The 19,012-nt window shown below is 45.8% G+C and overlaps 1 protein-coding gene across 1 annotated transcript in view; it reads right to left on the bottom strand.

Moving 5' to 3' along the window:
• Ak9 (adenylate kinase 9) overlaps window positions 1–19,012 on the bottom strand; it is a 136,048-nt gene that overhangs the window by 24,969 nt on the left and 92,067 nt on the right. Inside the window, exons 25-30 of the mRNA XM_052164535.1 lie at window positions 18,164–18,288; window positions 14,067–14,286; window positions 12,766–12,828; window positions 2,154–2,357; window positions 1,571–1,789; window positions 73–286 (exon numbers count right to left, since the gene is read on the bottom strand). Of these exons, the coding sequence (XP_052020495.1) occupies window positions 73–286; window positions 1,571–1,789; window positions 2,154–2,357; window positions 12,766–12,828; window positions 14,067–14,286; window positions 18,164–18,288 (1,045 nt within the window). The remainder of the gene's footprint in view (window positions 1–72; window positions 287–1,570; window positions 1,790–2,153; window positions 2,358–12,765; window positions 12,829–14,066; window positions 14,287–18,163; window positions 18,289–19,012) is intronic.

The raw sequence follows: 19,012 nt of genomic DNA, 5'->3' as shown, positions 1-19,012 counted from the left end.
GGTATCTGGGTGCTAGGTGCTGGGTTCTGGGTTTCAGGGCTCCCTTGATGCTTGAGGAGCAAAGACACTCACCTGTAGATTTCCCCGACTTGGGAGGCCCCACAATCATAATCCTCACGGGCATAGTGGCTTTGGGTTTGGGTTGCCGGATGTATTTGATGGGGTTCATCATAAATTTCTCTTTAGTTTGCTTAGTGGATAAGAAATAGATGTAGTGACGATGGATTACAGGGTTCAGCGGGTTCTCTGCACTTTCGACAGGTTTGATTGTCTCTCCTTCGCTTAGCTGTGATACAATTGAATTCGCACGTCAGACTCAGTTTGTAAGGCATTTCCTTCAATACAGTTGAAAAAAATGTAAAATATAAAAACATACGCTTCCTTACGTAGCACAAAGCTCCTAATTGTAAGTATTAATGAAACAACTGTACACAAAGTACAGGTTGTTCCACAGTGCATGTGGTCAGTGCAAGGCTTCCTAGCTGGTTTTTGGCTTATGACAATCACCTTCCTTCATAATGACCTGTGCTTATAATGAATGTTTCTGACTATGGGTATGAGCTAATTTATCCTCACACACAGATCCACTTCTAAAACGGCGTCGTGGCTCTGACATTTCCCCTCTCTACTGTTTGTATGGTGAAGCTCTTACTGCCACTGTGACTGTGCATGGAGATAGGACCTTTTGGGGGTTAGTTACGTAAAATAAGGTCAAAGAGGTAAACTATAGGCTGGGGGTTCTTAGGACAGGAGAAAGAGGAAGCAAGGGGGCGCTACACAGAAAGCCCCACACGAGGGCGAGGTGAGAGGCTTCAGGCACAGCTTGACCAGGCTTCTTACCTTTGGATGCAATACCACCCTGGCAATACCAGCCTGGATGTGCCTTGGAAGCTAAGCAGGGTTGAGCCTGGTTAGCACGTGGATGAGAGGCCGTTAGTAGCACAGGGGAAAATAAATGCCTAACCTGCCCCGTCTGAAGTTTCGCTGTAGGATTGGAAACAGGTAATACAGCAAGTCCTGCTGGGTTGTCTTTTAGGATAGACAAATTTATTCTGCATTTTTTGTACGGATGAAATCCTGTCACATCACTAATGACAGCCATGGGATATGACACACCTGCCCGCAGAGTTGGCCTGATATGTGGGTATGGGACGGGGTAGAGTGGGGGGAACTGACGGATGTTGGTTAGGTTTGATGGTCTTTCCTGGACCCGGAAGAATGGGTCTGAGAGAGTGTCACGCTGCTTCCCTCTGAGAGCTGTGGCGGAATGGGGATTTATTTGGTCAATGGTGTCATCAGCACTGTCACTCATCCTGATGGCAATGACATCTCTGGCTGGGGGCAAAGGTTAGGGACACAAACAGAGTTAGGTGGGGCGGAATGTTGGTGTCATGTTATGTACTTCCTAGCAGAAGCAATGGTAGGGGTCAGATGACTCCATCTCAGTCCCCAAATATTCATGGCCAGCACTATATTTATGATATTTATGATTTTTCAAAATGACCACATCTTCCTAAGCAATGTTTACAAAGTGAGGGATAAGGGTTTCCTGGTGACTTTCTGACGTTACCTTTACCGGGTCCCAGTAGCCGAATGAGCTCATGTGTTTGTAGGTGAAGGCAAGCATTTTGTGAGCGAGGTGCGAGGTTACCGGGTAACACTTCTCGAAAATGCTCTCACGGTTTTCCACCAGGGGCTTCAATTTCATATTCATTATGTATTGTACAATGTGCTTTTTCCTGGCTCCGTTGACCATAATTAGTGGTATCAGAACCTTTTCGAATTCGTCCTGATAAGAGAAATCAGAAAGCTTGCTGTATTTAGTGTTTCTCGGTCACAGCATGCAGACACAGCTGGTGACTGAGCATCTACGGCTACATACGCTTTATGAGGGGTTTCCCGGGAGAAGGTAAACCCTTGCTGGCCTTGGGGGGGGAGGGGCAGAATCCATGCCGCTCTCCATCTGTGAATGTCATACCTTGCTAAGTGATGCTGCCGGATGCCCTGAAATGCATGTGCATGCGTGCGCGCACACACACACACACACACACACACACACACACACACACACACACGCAGACACTGACCCTAAACACCCTTTTTGCATTCCCAAATCGCTATTCTTTAAGTGGTGGTGAAGGGAGGGTCGGAACCTGTATCGATTGGATATTATTTGTTTCTGTTTCAAATTTCTCTCCCAGCTCGTTTCTCAGGCGCTCGGTTGCGTCTCCTTCCTGTTCCTCGTCTTCCTCGCTCATCTCTTCCTCATCCTTTGGAAACTCTTCCTCAAGGATGTTCTCGATGTCGTCCTCATCGTCCTCTTCATCACTGTATTCCTCTTCATCTCGCAACGCGCTCTAAGGGAGAGAACAGCTCCTTACTCTCTCCCTCTGTCTCTCTCTCTCTCTCTCCCTCTCTCTCTCTCCTTCTCCCTCTCGCTCTCTCTCTCCCTCTCTCTTTCTCTTTCTCTCCTCTCCTCTTTCTCCCCCTCTCTTTCTCTCTTTCCTTCTCTCTCCCCCTCTCTCTCCCGCTCTCCCTCTCCCCCTCTCTCTTTTTCTCTCTCTCTCTTTCCTTCTCTCTCTCTCCCTCTCTCTCCATCTCTCTCTCCCTCTCTCTCTTTCCTTTTCTCCCTCCCTCTCTCTCCATCTCTCTCCCTCTCTCCCCCTCTCTCTTTCTCTCTCTCCCTCTCTCTCCCCTCTCTCTCCCTTTCTCTCTCTTTCTCTCTCTCCCTCTCTCTCTCCCCCTCTCTCTTTCTCTCTCTCTCTTTCTCCTTCTCTCTCTCTCTCTCTCTCTCTCTCTCTCTCTCTCTCTCTCTCTCTCTCACACACACACAACCCCATGTCATGTAACGCTGTTATATAGTAGCCGGTATCAGTTGGCAATTTTATCAGAAAATGTTTGTAATTCCTCTTTCAATTAATTTAGTAATGCTTTTTATGTCTACCATTTTATCTGCATTATTTTTCATGATGACCTTCAATTTTAACATGTTTTTCTATATACTTCTATTTTATCAGAAATGTTTTCCATGTAAATCTCTGATTTTATCACAAAATGTTCTTAATTCTACCTTCAATTAATTTAGAAAGGTTTTTTATGACTACCATTTTATCTGTGTAATTTTCCATGAAATAGTCAATTTTAATGTTTTTCTATATATTTCTTGAATTTTAACAGAAATATTTTCCATGTAAATCTTCAATTTTACCTGCAAATGTTTATAATTCCACTTTCAATCAACTTAGGAATACTTTTATGCTACCATTATTATATCTATATCAAAATTTCCATGAAAACCTTCAATGTTAACATGTTTTTCTACATTTTTTACAATTTTATCAGAAATATTTTCCACATAAATCTTCAATTCTATCATAAAATGTTTCTACTTCATTTTTCAATTAATTTAGCATTTTTTTTTTATGTCTACCACTCTACTCTTTTTTTTTTTTTTCTTTCCCCGAGACAGGGTTTCTCTGTGTAGCCCTGGCTGTCCTGGAACTCACTCTGTAGACCAGGCTGGCCTTAAACTCAGAAATCCGCCTGCCTCTGCCTCCCAAATGCTGGGATTAAAGGCGTGCACCACCACCGCCCAGCTACCACTCTACTCTTTAATTTTCCATGAAAATTGTCAATTTTAACGTGATTTCTATATATCTCTTCTATTTTATCAGAAATATTTTCCATGTAAATATTCAGTTTTATCATAAAATGTTCTTACTTCCTTTTTCAATAAAAAAATACATGCTTAAAAAAATAGTGGGATGGAGATAGCAAAGAGTGTTTGGTGATCTTGAGGATGCATTAACATCAATTTAAAGGGGGATGGTGATTGAAATTTTAACTGTGCCAGGGACACATAGGATACATGGGTAGACCTAAGCAACTGTGCTTCCCTCAGTACAGTGTCTGCACATCTGACTCACTCAGGGAGACCGCCATCTTGTTGATTTGCTCCCTGGGCTCTTCCAGGGTCTCTCCTTCCTGTGGCTCTCAGTTTAATGGAAGAGACCCAGAGGCCAGAGAAGGCGCGGAAGCAGAGCCAGTGGAGAGCAGAGATTCTAGAAAGGCCTGGGATCTGGTTCAGAGAAATCTCCTTAATCACATTCTGAGCAGAGTTCCCACAGGGTGACAACGTTTCTCATAGTATCTGTGGGGACAGTTCCTGGGACACTGAAGCCAACCTGTGGGTCACTAAGGTTTTCTTTGCTGCTAAAAAGTCCGTGTCTGCATATGTTCCAGAGTTGGCTTTAGGGGGTTAAGTCGGGTGTGCTGCCAGTCCCCTCTCCCTGCCCACACTCCCAAGTGGGGGACGCTGGGGTCAACACCTAATGGGAAGAATTTAAGGGGAATATAAAACTGTTTCTGCAATGCAGACAATTCAGTGGGCTGTGGGCAATGGTTATCTACACCTGGCCTTTTCTTTTCTCTTCTTTTTTTATTGTGATCCATATCTCTTTATTTACTTTTTCAAATGTTTTTATTAGATATTTGCTTTGTTCATATTTCAAATGTTTTCCCCTTTCCTTCTTACCCCTCCAAAAACCCCCTATCCCATTCCCCCCCTGCTTACCAACCCCTTTCCCCACTTTCCCGACCTGGCATTCCCCTACACGGGGGCATCAAGCCTTCACAGGACCAATGGCCTCTCCTCTCATTGGTGTCAGACAAGGTCATCCTCTGCTACATATGCAGCTGGGGCCATGGGTCCCTCCATGTGTACTCTTTAGTTGGTGGTTTAGTCCCTGGGAACTCTGGGGGTACTGGTTGGTTCATATTATTGTTCCTCCTATGGGGCTGCAAACCCCTTCAGCTCCTTGGGTCCTTTCTCCAACTCCTCCATTGGGGACTCTGTGCTCAGTCCATTGGTTGGCTGTGAGCCATGGTTGTTTTGATTCCCCTTCTAAGAAGGACCAAAGTATCCACACTTTGGTCTTCCTTCTTCTTGAGCTTCCTATGGTCTGTGAATTGTATCTTGGGTATTCCGAGCTTCTGGGCTAATAATATCCACGTATCAGTGGGTGCAAACCATGTGTGTTCTTTTGTGATTGGGTTACCTCACTCACATGGCCTTTTCCTTATTTGAAATGTGAAGGATCAGCGGGCGCTCACCACTGCCTGAAGACTCTTTTCTGGTGTGTTGGGACCCAACTGATCTCAGAGTATCCCCTCTACTGTTGACAAGTTTGCCAAGAACCAGCAGAAGCCTCTCACTCTGAAGCCCACTGGAATGCTGGCCCAGGGTCTGAAGGCTATCAAATGTCGAGCGCTCTGCCCTTGCTCACACAGAGCAGCAAAGGAATGCATGTGAGAAAGCAAGATCGGCTGCCCTGGAGCCTCCAGAAGCACAGGAGAAGCAAGGCATCTCTCCAGAGTCCTTTCTGACCACGGGTATTGACTAAAGCAATGTTTAAATCAAACAGAAGATTAAAAATTAAAATTCATTCCTACAATAGTGATAAATGGCCTGCACCTGTCCATAGGCACTGCGCGAGGTGAGGTCAGTGGTGTTCCCTCCGCCCATATTTCCATAAAGCCACTAGGAAAAAAATTCAATACCCAGAATGAACTTTCAATTCATTAAGTCTCAAGGTCTATGTGGGAAGAGGCTTCTGGAGTGAAGCGGACAGCCTGAGCTCTATCCCAGGATCCCCACTGGGGGACGAGAAAACCAACCCCCAAGTCTGAAATAATCCTCTGACCTCAACATACACACGACTGCATGCAGGCCCCTCCCCCTCTCACACACAGTAGTAAAATTAATCCTAGGAGTTTATTCTTATAGTTTGGTGTACAAATTATTTTAGTGAGATTCATAATTAATTTTATGAAGAACAAGTCTTAGTGGAAAATTTAGAGCATTCTATTTTCTACAAAGTAGAATACTATCACTCTGAATTAAAAAAGAAGAAGAAATCATATTATTCCAGTGCTAACAAGTATAAAAATAATAAATTGGGATCACTTAAATTTATTCTAAAAACTAACTTCCACTTTAAAAAAAGACAAGACTTTTCTACATAGTCAAGGCCCTGATTTATCTAAAGAATAACAAAGATGAGAAATGAAAGTATTAGCAAGTAGAGAAATTAAAAATGAATAATTTTCCCACTTCTAGTGAAAACTCTAAGCTTGAAAGAGCCTATGGAAATGGCTGGGTGTTATGTCTGAATTGGGAGTCTCTGGTCTCCGTTTTTTATCACTCTGGAGAGATAGCAGTAAAACAGGATATAACCAGTAAGAACTAGAGGGAACTTACCAGTTTTTGTCTGTTAAACCCAAAAGTCTGGACTCCTTTTGGCAATTTACTTTGCTGAGAAAAGTAAAGTGATTATGCAGGCAACACTTGAGATGGGCTTTTTGGTAGTTGAGTTGAGTCCAGGTTACAGTGTCATTTGGAGTGTAAACATTAGCATGACAGTTGGGACAGAGTTCATGCCAGAACAAGTGTGCTGGTGAAATGAGCTCTTGCCAGGGGTCGTGTGAATTCCTGAAGTAAGATCAGGCACGAAAGCCAGTTAATGCCTGCTTAATACAAGGCGGGGGATACTTGCTAGTGGATAAAAGGAAGATAGAAGGAAGGAAGGAAAGGAAGAAGGAAGGGAGGGAGGGAGGGATGGACGGAAGCATGCTGGCAGGCTAGCTTGTCGAGGCGAATCATGAAGTGGAGGCTTCTTGCTCTTTGAGAGTTATGTCTGTCACAGAGGGGAGAGCCTGGTGACAGGACTGCACAGCTCTGAGTTCTAACTTCCTCACACCTTGCTAGAACAGGAAGAGTGGACAGAAGGTGGGGCTGGACTCTAACATCAATGACCCATTTCCTACAGTAGGTGGGTAGAGGGTCTACCACTTTCTAAAACCAAAACTCAAGCTGGCATATAAATATTTGAACATACAAGCCCGGGTGGGGGTGGGAGGGGACAACGCTTCACACTTAAAACACAATGCCTGTCTAGTTTTATCTCCTATGACTTCTGTGTCCTTCAGTGGTTAGGCAATCACCGCAGATCAACTAGTTAGATGTGGGTACAATTGTTCTCCAAATAAAACAAAACGCTAGGTCTTCCAGGGTGGCCAGGCACCACACCAAGCATCCACAGGCTCTCCACTTGACCTCATTTCACATCCTGATATTATCCAGAGTTTAATTTCAGGTTAACTTTGTTGGCTCCATCTACCTTTACCCCTGTCCCTGTGGAGGTAGTCAGAAGCGTGAAAGCAAGTGAAAATTCAGAGGATGAAAATCCCAGAGAAACACAGTTCAGCTTTTCCCGCTGCCATTTGCACCAGGGAGCCTGGAGACTCCACAGCCTTCTGTGCATAGCCTGCCAGGAAGGAGTGATGTCTCAGCAGTGTTTTCACTTTTGAGCACAGAGGTGAGATCTCCACTTTCTCTCTGGAAGGGACCCAGCTAGGAGTACACATGGCCTAAGATCAGTGGAGCAGCTGGGACGGAAGGAAGTCTTTTCGCCTGCTGCCATTTGCAAGGGGGAGCTGGGAAACTCCACAGTCTTCTGTGCATAGCCCGCCAGGAGAGAGATATCTCCCAGCAGTGCTTTCACTTTTGAGCTCAGAGGAGTAAGGACACAGGCTTACAGGCTCACAGGAGGAACAAACTCCAGTCAGAGACAACAATACCAACTAGCACCAGAAATAACCAGATGGTGAAAGGCAAGCACAAGAACCCTACCAACAGAAACCAAGGCCACATGGCAACATCAGAACTCAGTTCTTCCACCACTACAAGTCCTGGATACCCCAACACACCGGAAAAGCAAGAGTTGGATTTAAAATCGTATCTCATGATGCTGATAGAGGGCTTCAAGAAAGACTTAAGTAACTCCCTTAAAGAAATACAGGAGAACATTGGTCAACAGGTAAAAGCCCTTAAAGAGGAAATACAAAAATCCCTTAAAGAAATACAAGGATATCATTGGTTAACAGGCAGAAGCCCTTAAAGAAGAAACACAAAAATCCCTTAAAGAATTATAGGAAAACACAAACAATCAAGTGAAGGAACTGAACAAAACCATCTAGGATCTAAAAGTGGAAGCAGAAACAATAAAGAAATCACAAAGTGAGACATCTCTGGAGATAGAAAACCTTGGAAGGAATTCAGGAGTCATAGATGCAAGCATCAACAACAGAATACAAGAGATAGAAGAAAGAACCTCAGGTGCTCAAGATACCATAGAAAACACTGACTCAAAGGTCAAAGAAAATGCAAAATGCATAAAGCTGGTAACTCAAAACATCCAGGAACTCCAGGACACAATGAGAAGACCAAACCTAAGGATTATAGGTATAGATGAGAGTGAGGATTTACATCTTAAAGGCCCAGTAAACATCTTCAACGAAATTGTAGAAGAAAACTTCCCTAACCTAGAGAAAGATGCCCATGAACATACAAGAGGCCTTCAGAACTCCAAACAGACTGGACCAGAACAGAAAAATCCTCTGGGCACATAATAATCAAAACACCAATTCACTAAACAAAGAAAGAATATTAAAAGCAGTAAGGGAAAAAGGGCAAGTAACATATAAAGGCAGACCTATCAGAATCACACCAGGCTTCTCACCAGAGACAATGAAAGCTAGAAGATCCTGGGCAGACCTCATACAGACCGTAAGAGAACACAAATGCCAGCCCAGACTTCTATACCCAGCAAAACTCTTCAATCATCATAGATGGAGAAACCAAGATATTCCATGATAAAACCAAATTTGTACAATATCTTTCCACAAATCCAGCCCTACAAAGGATAACTGGTGGAAAATGCCAACACAAGGAGGGAAACAGCACCCTAGAAAAAGCAAGAAAGTAATCTTCTTCCAACAAACCCGAAAGAAGATACCAACACAAACATAAAAATAACATCAAAAATAACAGGAAGCAACAATCACTATTCCCTAGTATCTCTTAACAACCATGGACTCAACTGCTCAATAAAAAGACGTAGACTAACAAAATATTTCTCATGTAAATCTTCAATTTTATCAGAAAATGTTTGCAATTCCCCTTTTAATTAGTAATTTCTTTTATGTCTACCATTTTATCTGCATTGTTTTTCATAATCTTCAATTTTAATATGTTTTTTAATATACTTCCTCTATTTTATCAGAAATGTTTTCAATGTAAATCTTTGATTTTATCACAAATGTTTATAATTCCACCTTCAATTAGAGTTTTAGCATCAACCATTCTTTATGTAAAATTTTCCATGAAATAGTCAATTTTAACATGTTTGTCTATTTATTTCTTGAATTTTACCAGAAATATTTTCCATGTAAATTTTCAATGTTATCTGAAAATATTTATAATTCCATCTTCAATAAATTTAGAAATATCTTTATGCCTATCATTTTACCTATATAATTTCCATGATAATCTTTAATTTTAACATGTTTTTCTATATATTTCTACAATTGTATCAGAAATATTTTCCATGTAAATCTTCGAGTTTATCCGAAAATGTTTATAATTCCACTTTCAGTCAACTTAGGAATACTTTTATGCCTACCATTATTATATCTATATAAGATTTTCCATGATAATCTTCAATTCTAACATGTTTTTCTACATTTTTCTATAATTTTATCAGAAATATTTTCCATGTAAATCTTCAATTCTATTATAAAATGTTTCTATCCCATATTTCAATTAATTTAGCAATGTTTTACATGTCTACCACTTTACTCCTTAATTTTCCATGAAAATTGTCAATTTTAATGTGTTTATCTGAAACATTTTCTATGTAAAATTTTAATTTTATCATAAAGTGTTTTTACCTCCCTTTACTTCCCTTTTCAATAAATAAAAAATAAAAATAAAAATAAAGCCGGTTCAGAGCACTGTGCATTTTGTATGAGTTTGCTTCAGCACCTTTAGAGGTTTCTGTTTGTTCATGCCCAGGGAAGTGGTGCATGCTTTTATCCCAAAACTCAGCTGAGGCAGAGCCAGAGGCAGAGAGAGAGAGATGGGGGGGGGGGGAAGGGGGGTGGAAGAAGAGAGAGAAAGAGAGAGAGGGAAAGAGACAAACAGAAAGACAGAGGATGGGGCAGGGGCGGGGCATGGGCAGGACAGAGGCAGAGAGGCAGAAGGGCAGAGGGGCAGAGGGGCAGAGGGGCAGAGGGGCAGAGGGGCAGAGGGGCAGAGGGGCAGAGGGGATGAGGGACAGAGGGGCAGAGGGGCAGAGGGGCAGAGGGGCAGAGGGGCAGAGGGGCAGAGGGGCAGAGGGGCAGAGGCAGAGGCAGAGGGGCAGAGGGGCAGAGGGGCAGAGGGGCAGAGGGGCAGAGGGGCAGAGGGGCAGAGGGGCAGAGGGGCAGAGGCAGAGGGGCAGAGGGGCAGAGGGGCAGAGGGGCAGAGGGGCAGAGGGACAGAGGGGCAGAGGCAGAGGGGCAGAGGGGCAGAGGCAGAGGGGCAGAGGGGCAGAGGGGCAGAGGGGCAGAGGGGCAGAGGGGCAGAGGGACAGAGGGGCAGAGGCAGAGGGGCAGAGGCAGAGGGGCAGAGGCAGAGGGGCAGAGGCAGAGGCAGAGGGGCAGAGGGGCAGAGGGGCAGAGGGGCAGAGAGGCAGAGGGGCAGAGGCAGAGGGACAGAGGGGCAGAGGCAGAGGGGCAGAGGGGCAGAGACAGGGGCAGAGGGGCAGAGGCAGAGGGGCAGAGGGGCAGAGGGGCAGAGGGGCAGAGGGGCAGAGGGGCAGAGGGACAGAGGGGCAGAGGCAGAGGGGCAGAGGCAGAGGGGCAGAGGCAGAGGGGCAGAGGCAGAGGCAGAGGGGCAGAGGGGCAGAGGGGCAGAGGGGCAGAGGGGCAGAGAGGCAGAGGGGCAGAGGCAGAGGGACAGAGGGGCAGAGGGGCAGAGGCAGAGGCAGAGGGGCAGAGACAGGGGCAGAGGGGCAGAGGGGCAGAGGGGCAGAGGCAGAGGGGCAGAGGGGATGAGGGGCAGAGGGGCAGAGGGGCAGAGGGGCAGAGGGGCAGAGGGGCAGAGGGGCAGAGGGGCAGAGGGGCAGAGGGGCAGAGGGGCAGAGGCAGAGGCAGAGGGGCAGAGGGGCAGAGGGGCAGAGGGGCAGAGGGGCAGAGGGGCAGAGGCAGAGGGGCAGAGGGGCAGAGGGGCAGAGGGGCAGAGGGGCAGAGGGACAGAGGGGCAGAGGCAGAGGGGCAGAGGGGCAGAGGCAGAGGGGCAGAGGGGCAGAGGGGCAGAGGGGCAGAGGGGCAGAGGGGCAGAGGGACAGAGGGGCAGAGGCAGAGGGGCAGAGGCAGAGGGGCAGAGGCAGAGGGGCAGAGGGACAGAGGGGCAGAGGGGCAGAGGGACAGAGGGGCAGAGGCAGAGGGGCAGAGGCAGAGGGGCAGAGGCAGAGGGGCAGAGGCAGAGGCAGAGGGGCAGAGGGGCAGAGGGGCAGAGGGGCAGAGAGGCAGAGGGGCAGAGGCAGAGGGACAGAGGGGCAGAGGCAGAGGGGCAGAGGGGCAGAGACAGGGGCAGAGGGGCAGAGGCAGAGGGGCAGAGGGGCAGAGGGGCAGAGGGGCAGAGGGGCAGAGGGGCAGAGGGACAGAGGGGCAGAGGCAGAGGGGCAGAGGCAGAGGGGCAGAGGCAGAGGGGCAGAGGCAGAGGCAGAGGGGCAGAGGGGCAGAGGGGCAGAGGGGCAGAGAGGCAGAGGGGCAGAGGCAGAGGCAGAGGGGCAGAGACAGGGGCAGAGGGGCAGAGGGGCAGAGGGGCAGAGGCAGAGGGGCAGAGGGGCAGAGGGGCAGAGGCAGAGGCAGAGGGGCAGAGACAGGGGCAGAGGGGCAGAGGGGCAGAGGGGCAGAGGCAGAGGGGCAGAGGGGATGAGGGGCAGAGGGGCAGAGGGGCAGAGGGGCAGAGGGGCAGAGGGGCAGAGGGGCAGAGGGGCAGAGGCAGAGGCAGAGGGGCAGAGGGGCAGAGGGGCAGAGGGGCAGAGGGGCAGAGGGGCAGAGGGGCAGAGGGGCAGAGGGGCAGAGGCAGAGGGGCAGAGGGGCAGAGGGGCAGAGGGGCAGAGGGGCAGAGGGACAGAGGGGCAGAGGCAGAGGGGCAGAGGGGCAGAGGTAGAGGGGCAGAGGGGCAGAGGGGCAGAGGGGCAGAGGGGCAGAGGGGCAGAGGGGCAGAGGGACAGAGGGGCAGAGGCAGAGGGGCAGAGGCAGAGGCAGAGGGGCAGAGGGGCAGAGGGGCAGAGGGGCAGAGGGGCAGAGGGGCAGAGGGGCAGAGGGACAGAGGGGCAGAGGCAGAGGGGCAGAGGCAGAGGCAGAGGGGCAGAGGGGCAGAGGGGCAGAGGGGCAGAGGCAGAGGGACAGAGGGGCAGAGGCAGAGGGGCAGAGACAGGGGCAGAGGGGCAGAGGGGCAGGGGGAAGAGACAGAGGGGCAGAGGGGCAGGGGCAGAGGCAGAGGGGCAGAGGCAGAGGGGCAGAGGGGCAGAGGGGCAGAGGCAGGGGCAGAGGCAGAGGGTCTCCGTGAGTTCAAGCCTCGTCTGGTCTGTGTATCTCCAAGAGAGCCAGAGTGACATAGAGAGACCCTGTCTCAAAACAAAACAAAAAACAAAAGTTGTTTATTCTCTTCTGATTATAAATATAATAAAAGGTCATTTAAAATAGTAGCATACACCCCACCAAAAATAAAAGAAGTGAATTTCACCAATCCCCTGTGAACTCAGTGTGAGTTCTTGTACACTTTGTAAGCATGGCCTTCCTCTTCTCCACTGTTGAGATCATGGTGTTCTGTGCACACACACACACACACACACACACACACAATCTACTTACATCTTTCTTTTTTTTCTCTCTCTCCAAAATAAGTTCAGCTCTTCTTTTAGCGACCATATCATCCTGTAGAGGAAACATTTACAGGTTTACAATGGACAAATATGATAAAAATCCCTTGCTATGTGTTAATGTAGCTTTTCAAGCTGGGGCTAAGGTATGGTGGACGGGAAGGGGCCTCACATGACGGAAACACATGACGGTGATTGACCCGGCACATCCTTGTCCTTCTGAGTTATCTCCCTCCCGAGTGTTGAAAATGTTTGGAAATCTATTTTTTCTTACTGCGGAGACAGGTCTTGGAAAGCACTGCTATATCTCTGCGGACAGCATAGGCATCCTGGAGGGTCTATGCACAGGGAGGGTGAAAGATTAAGACCCTTGCTCTTTTCCGGGTCTGATATAGTGAGTGGATCTGTTTAAACGTCCTCATGGTTTTGGTGTTGCTTGGCTCAGGACTCCCCAAAGTTTAATTCCAGTGTGCCTAAGACAGGCTGCCATTGTCTTGGTCATTGTGATATTTATCCTTTCATTTTCTTCTCAAAACACACTATCAAGGCAGGTAATGCCCCTGCTCTAGGTGTGCTAATGGGGATCCAGGGAGAACTGTGTAATGGCACCCAGGGCGGGACTCCCTGAGAAGGAAACCCAGAAGCAGGTGGTGTGACTGCTGTAGCGAAGGGCTTATTACACCCACTGGAGCTAAAAACACCTTTAGGAAACCGGCTTGGACAACACTGGGAGCAAACCCTGATAGTGAGACTTGACTCAGACAGACATTTAGAAGGCTGGTCTGTGAGCAGTTGGAAGATGAATGGGGGGCCAGTTCTGGAAAAAGCACCCGCGGGCCACCGGAGAACACGGCTATGAACACAAATCCATGAATCGAATAGGGATATAAGTTTACTCTCCCCGCTGAGCCCGCCCACTGCTGCTGTGCCTGTTAGAGGCTTCCTGGGAGGCCCGAATAAAACTAATTTAGAAAGAGAAGCATTAACACGTTGGTGATGGGAACAAAGCTTCAAAGAAGTCCTGCATTCGGGGAGGCAGAGGCAGGTGGATATCTGAGTTCAAGGACAGCCTGGTCTAGAGTTCCAAGACAGACAGGCCTACATAGAGAGACCCTGTATCAAAAAACAAAACCGAAAAAGCTTCAAACATTTTAAATTCCTATTAAAGGAGGAAAACGGATGAAAAATGTCTTCATGCTTACTACAGCATTAAAATTCGAAACCTCATTTTTTTTGTGAACACTGCTTAGAAACATAAGTCGGCAGGCAATAAACAGACCTCTTCCCCTGTACCTTGATTTTTGTCTTCAGGTCTTTGATGAGTTTTTTTCTCTCTAACTTCTTGGACTGTTTTGTCTTCCACTTCTGAACTTGGGCAGGAAGAAGGCGATCAAAGATGTCTTGATCATCGACTTGTATTATAACGGCGGCGTCTGGGAAAAATCCACGCTCGCCCAGAAACTGGGCCTCCTCAGGGTACCGCGGGAAGCCATCCAGTATAAAGCCAGTGGATCTGGGTAGAAAATTTCAAAATATGCTTAAAACATCATTGCTATTCCAGATAAGCCACACCCAAAAGACAAACGGAATGTTTCTCTCATATTAAGATCTATCTATCTATCTATCTATCTATCTATCTATCACCTACCTGCCTACTTACCTATCAATTTCTATATGACATCTATTAACATGAAAGCAGAAGAAAAAACATTTTGTGAGAGGAAAGAAACCTGTTGGAGATTATATCTGTATCTATATATCTAGATCTCTCTCTCTCTCTCTCTCTCTCTTTATATATATATATATATATATATATATATATATATATATATATATATATATGAAAATGTCATAGCCAGCCCATTATTTTGTATGATAACTTAAAAATCAAATAGAAAAATTATATTATAGATCTACCTATTATATTATACCTATTATATTATAGATCTACCTAGACTACGTATTGATGTAGGGAGCAAAGAATGCTGGTGCACACAGAGAAGCTAAACCTTCCTAGGAAGCATCCTTCCTGTGGTGGGATAGCCCTGGGCTTGTATTGTGATGCTAATTCCAAATCCTCAGGGGGGCTGCAGATGAGGAGTTGCCTAGTGAACCTTCTCCCCACCTTAACTTTTCAAATAAAGGCTTGAGCCAATGATTGGGCAGGAGGAAGGGGGAGGAGCTGAGAGTCTAGGGGCGGAGCGATGGGGGCGGGGAAACAGGAGGGGGAGGAGCTACGGGAGAACAACGGAGAGGAGGCAGAGAGAGAAGCTCTTGGCCTGGAGAAACCACAAGTTATCTGGGATAACATAGATGGGAATAGAGTAGTGTAGCGGGAGATCTGCCCAATCTAGGCTTGTAGCTTGTTTTGTTAACTGATTGAGTTGAGCTTTCTTTTACCCGGAATTGGGTTGGAAACAAAGTATCAACACCTTCTGAGGAAAGATATGTTCACCCCATCTTCCTCCCTGCAATCTGGGAATGGATGTTGTTTATAATTTGATGATCTTTTGCTGTCTGGTGATCCAGGCACGCCTCTGTCTTCCAGAATTTATGTTTTACTTACCCTAGACCTTTGAGTTTGCTTCAATAGGGCAAAAATATATGACCTAATGTCAGAGTCTTGAAGTCTTGGTCCAGAACTGGTATCTAAAAATCTAGCAGAACCTAGTTCGTTCTTATCCCTTCTCAGTTGCTTTCCCTGCTTGCTGCAAAGCCTGCCGTGATCCCCCACTCCACATATTATCTCTGCGTATATTATAGAGTTTAACATGTATTGATGAATTGTGACTTTATCAGATGGGTAAATAAATAGTTTAAAGAATTTATACCTTTCCCACTCGCCAGCCCTTTTCAGTCTGAGATTTTTTTTGATTGTTGCTGTTGTTGTTTTGTTTTTAGGCATGGTCTCACTATGTAATCCTGGCTGGCCTGGAACCTGCTGTGTAGACCAGGATGGCCTCAAACTCACAAAGATTGCTTGCCTTGGCCTCCTGAGTGCAGGGATTAAGGGCACTCACTACCATGTCAGACTTTGGGAAATTTTTAGGTGGCCTGGATATACAGGTATGTAAAACAGCTATACAAATCAAACTTTAATGATAACAAACTTGTTTTAAAACAATTCCTTGACAATACACTTAATTTTACAATACTCTGTTAAAAATTTATGTGCTTGCTTATTTTCATGTAAAAACAAGGAGGATCTCTGTGAGTTTGAGGCTACCCTGATCTACGAAGCGAGTTTTAGGTCACTTAGCGCTGCACGATGAGTTCCCATCTCAACAAACAAGAAACCAAGAGAGAAAACAAGCAAACAAAGAGTTAAATCTTGGCTAAGTATTTGATGCTGTAGGATATACAGCATCTTCAGTGTTCCTCAGACATGTAGCGACAGTGCTGAGAACAGCATTGTGGGTAAATATGTAATGCAAAATGGCGGCAGCACACTTAGGGCCATTTCAAGAATTAGTGGAAATTCTGCCCCAATCCTAAGTAAAAATTTATCCAATGACTTTTCATGAAAATCAACTCACCAACTTAAACAGCTAATTTTAAAATCAAATCCTCTAACAATGCAACTCCGATCCTGTCATGCTTAAGAACGACAGGAGACTGTGAAGTCTTTGCTTTCCCTTAAGCCATTCTGTTTCTGAGAGCCGCAAGCGTTGTGTGTGGCAAAACCACTGCAGTCCATGGATCACACTAGAACTGTTTTTTTGTGTGTGTATTAAAAGTATCCTTTACTGTTGCCACACTTTCTGTGATTCCTGCACTGGAATTTTTATGTGATTCCATTCCTATCCCATCTGGAGTAACAACTCAGAGTTTGAGAAGCAGAGGCATACATGATATTTGTTTTCTTCAAAGTGTATAAAACTGGATTAAGATAGTATTGTGCTTGTAATATAAATTGCAGTTATCTGGCTACTAATTAATGATTGGAAACCCACTGAAAGTCAAAGTTCTCGGCTCAGGAGAAGCACGTAGCCTAAGGAATGTGTTGCCTTTGAAGAGTCCACTTGACTGGGTCCTCATGATGCTCCCTCCATGAGGCTGTGACACGCTCCTTCCTCGGTGTGTGTGTGTGTGTATGTGTGACAATTCCTCACGTGTATATTCTGCCTCAGATGACAAAACTTTTAGGGCCATGGGAATAACCGGAAGGCTGATACATTTCAATAAAGTATTTTATAACGCAGTCGTCAGATATAAGTGCATTTCTTTCCAGTTAGTTCTTCATGTGCCCATATCTCAATCGTATTATGATATATATCTGCATCTTTTAATGTTTAATATCATATAATATTACAAACCATTGTAAATCTTTATCCTAGTAAAATGTGATGGCTGTGTAATACTCAGTATTTAGATTTCATGGTGAAACTTTTTACATCAAATTGAATGTATATATATACATATATATGTATATATATACAGGTATCTACATTGTTTTTACTTCATATTTTAAATTTTAAAATTTATTTTTATTTTCTCTCTCTCTCTCTCTCTCTGTGTGTGTGTATGTGTGTGTGTGTTTTAGTTGTATGTTTGTATACGTACTACGATGCCAGACTACCTAGAACTGGGGTTACAGATGGTTGTGAGATGCTATGTGGGTGCTGGGAATTAAATCTGGGTCCTGGTGCTCTCAATTGATGGGTCACCACCCCAGACATTTTTAAAGGCTTGATGACTGGATCCCACCCCCTCCTTTCAGACAGGCAGCGGATGCTAGTGTGCCCGGAGGCCTAGAGGAGAATGGAAATAGTCATCTAAGTGTGCTGTATTTCAGTTCTTGTTTCTCAGACGGTGATAATGCAAATTTCTATCCCAGTCTATGTACCAAGTTTTTAATATGATTCAATACTAAAAGCATCTAATACAGTTGAGAGAGGTGACTGTGATAACATGGTTAATTTTCACACATGCTAAGTGAGTTGACCTGAATTAATTACAGTTACTCTTCTGGTGGGAAAATGAGGAGAGGTTTAAACTCCAGTGACCTGGTCCTGCATGGGACCAGACTGTTGTAGGTATTTGCTAATGGGTTAAGAGCAGACCGATACCCAGTGGTCAGGACTGCAATCATTACAAGGATGTAGGAGGAAAGAGTCCAGCACAGCAGGAGGGTGTGTGAGCTTAGGAAGCCATTCTCAACCCTGGCTATGTTTTAGAACCGCCAGTCAGTGCTGGAGCCTGGGTCCCGGTCTCATCGTTTTGGGATAGGTCTCTGGCACCAGTATTTTTCAGAAGCACAGATGTTTTAATGTGTGGTTTATATGGATGAGCAAGAGGAAATTCTTACTTATAAATCAGACTGAGTTTTACCACTAAGAACAAAGGAAATAGAATCAATAGGAAACACGAGCCCTTGCGTGTGAACGCACCGTATTGGTTCTTTAAGCCACCACTCAGAAAGAATGGGGTCTAGAATTTCCGACGGCAGGGGCTCGCTGTCAGTCAGACTCAGCTTGATCGCCTCTTCTTCCTCTGTGAACTGGACTTCTGGAAGCTAGAGGCGGAAGTTAGAGAATAAGAGACTTGTGGGCTCCATATTGACAAGCAGTGCTGTTTTACAACTGATTAGAACGAGACTTTTGTTTTCTCTGAGGTTACTTGATACTGCTACTTGTAACCATTTTAAAGCATGAGTTCGGAGCCCCAGCATATAATATGATTAGACAGTAAATAGCACCTAAGGTAGCTAAGAGAACACAATGGACTTTCACATCTGGCACCAGGGTCACAATGTGTCATTTATTGCCCCAAACCTGCTTGATCCTGCTTGATTCACATCATGCATCTGTTGTGGATTTGGTTTACCACTTGTATTATGTTCTTTGGGTTCTGCCGCGTGTGAGATGCTGAGGGGTTCCTGCCCCCAGTTGGTTTCAATTGGTATATAAAGTTGCCAGAGGCTAGTGGTTGGGCAAGGAGACAGAGGCAGGACTTTAGGATTCAGGGGCAAGGGGATGAGTACAAACATATAAGAACTGGGAAGAGCGGCCCCCGCTGGGTCTGGGATGGCCAGGGTGGAATATAGGTTTTATAAGTAATAATTCAGGAATGTCAGAGGGGAGAGTATGTTAGCTGCAAGGATGTTTGGGAGTGGCCCAGCCATTGAGCTGCTTAAGGAATATTAAATATAGGCTCTCTCTGTCTCTCTCTGTCTTTGTCTCTCTCTGTCTTCTCTCTCTCTGTCTCTGTCTCTCTCTCTGTCTCTCTCTGTCTCTGTC

This window comes from Apodemus sylvaticus, chromosome 19 (genome assembly GCF_947179515.1).
Source record: "Apodemus sylvaticus chromosome 19, mApoSyl1.1, whole genome shotgun sequence".
Taxonomy (NCBI): Eukaryota; Metazoa; Chordata; class Mammalia; order Rodentia; family Muridae; genus Apodemus; species Apodemus sylvaticus.
This window is presented reverse-complemented; position numbering and strand designations above follow the sequence as displayed.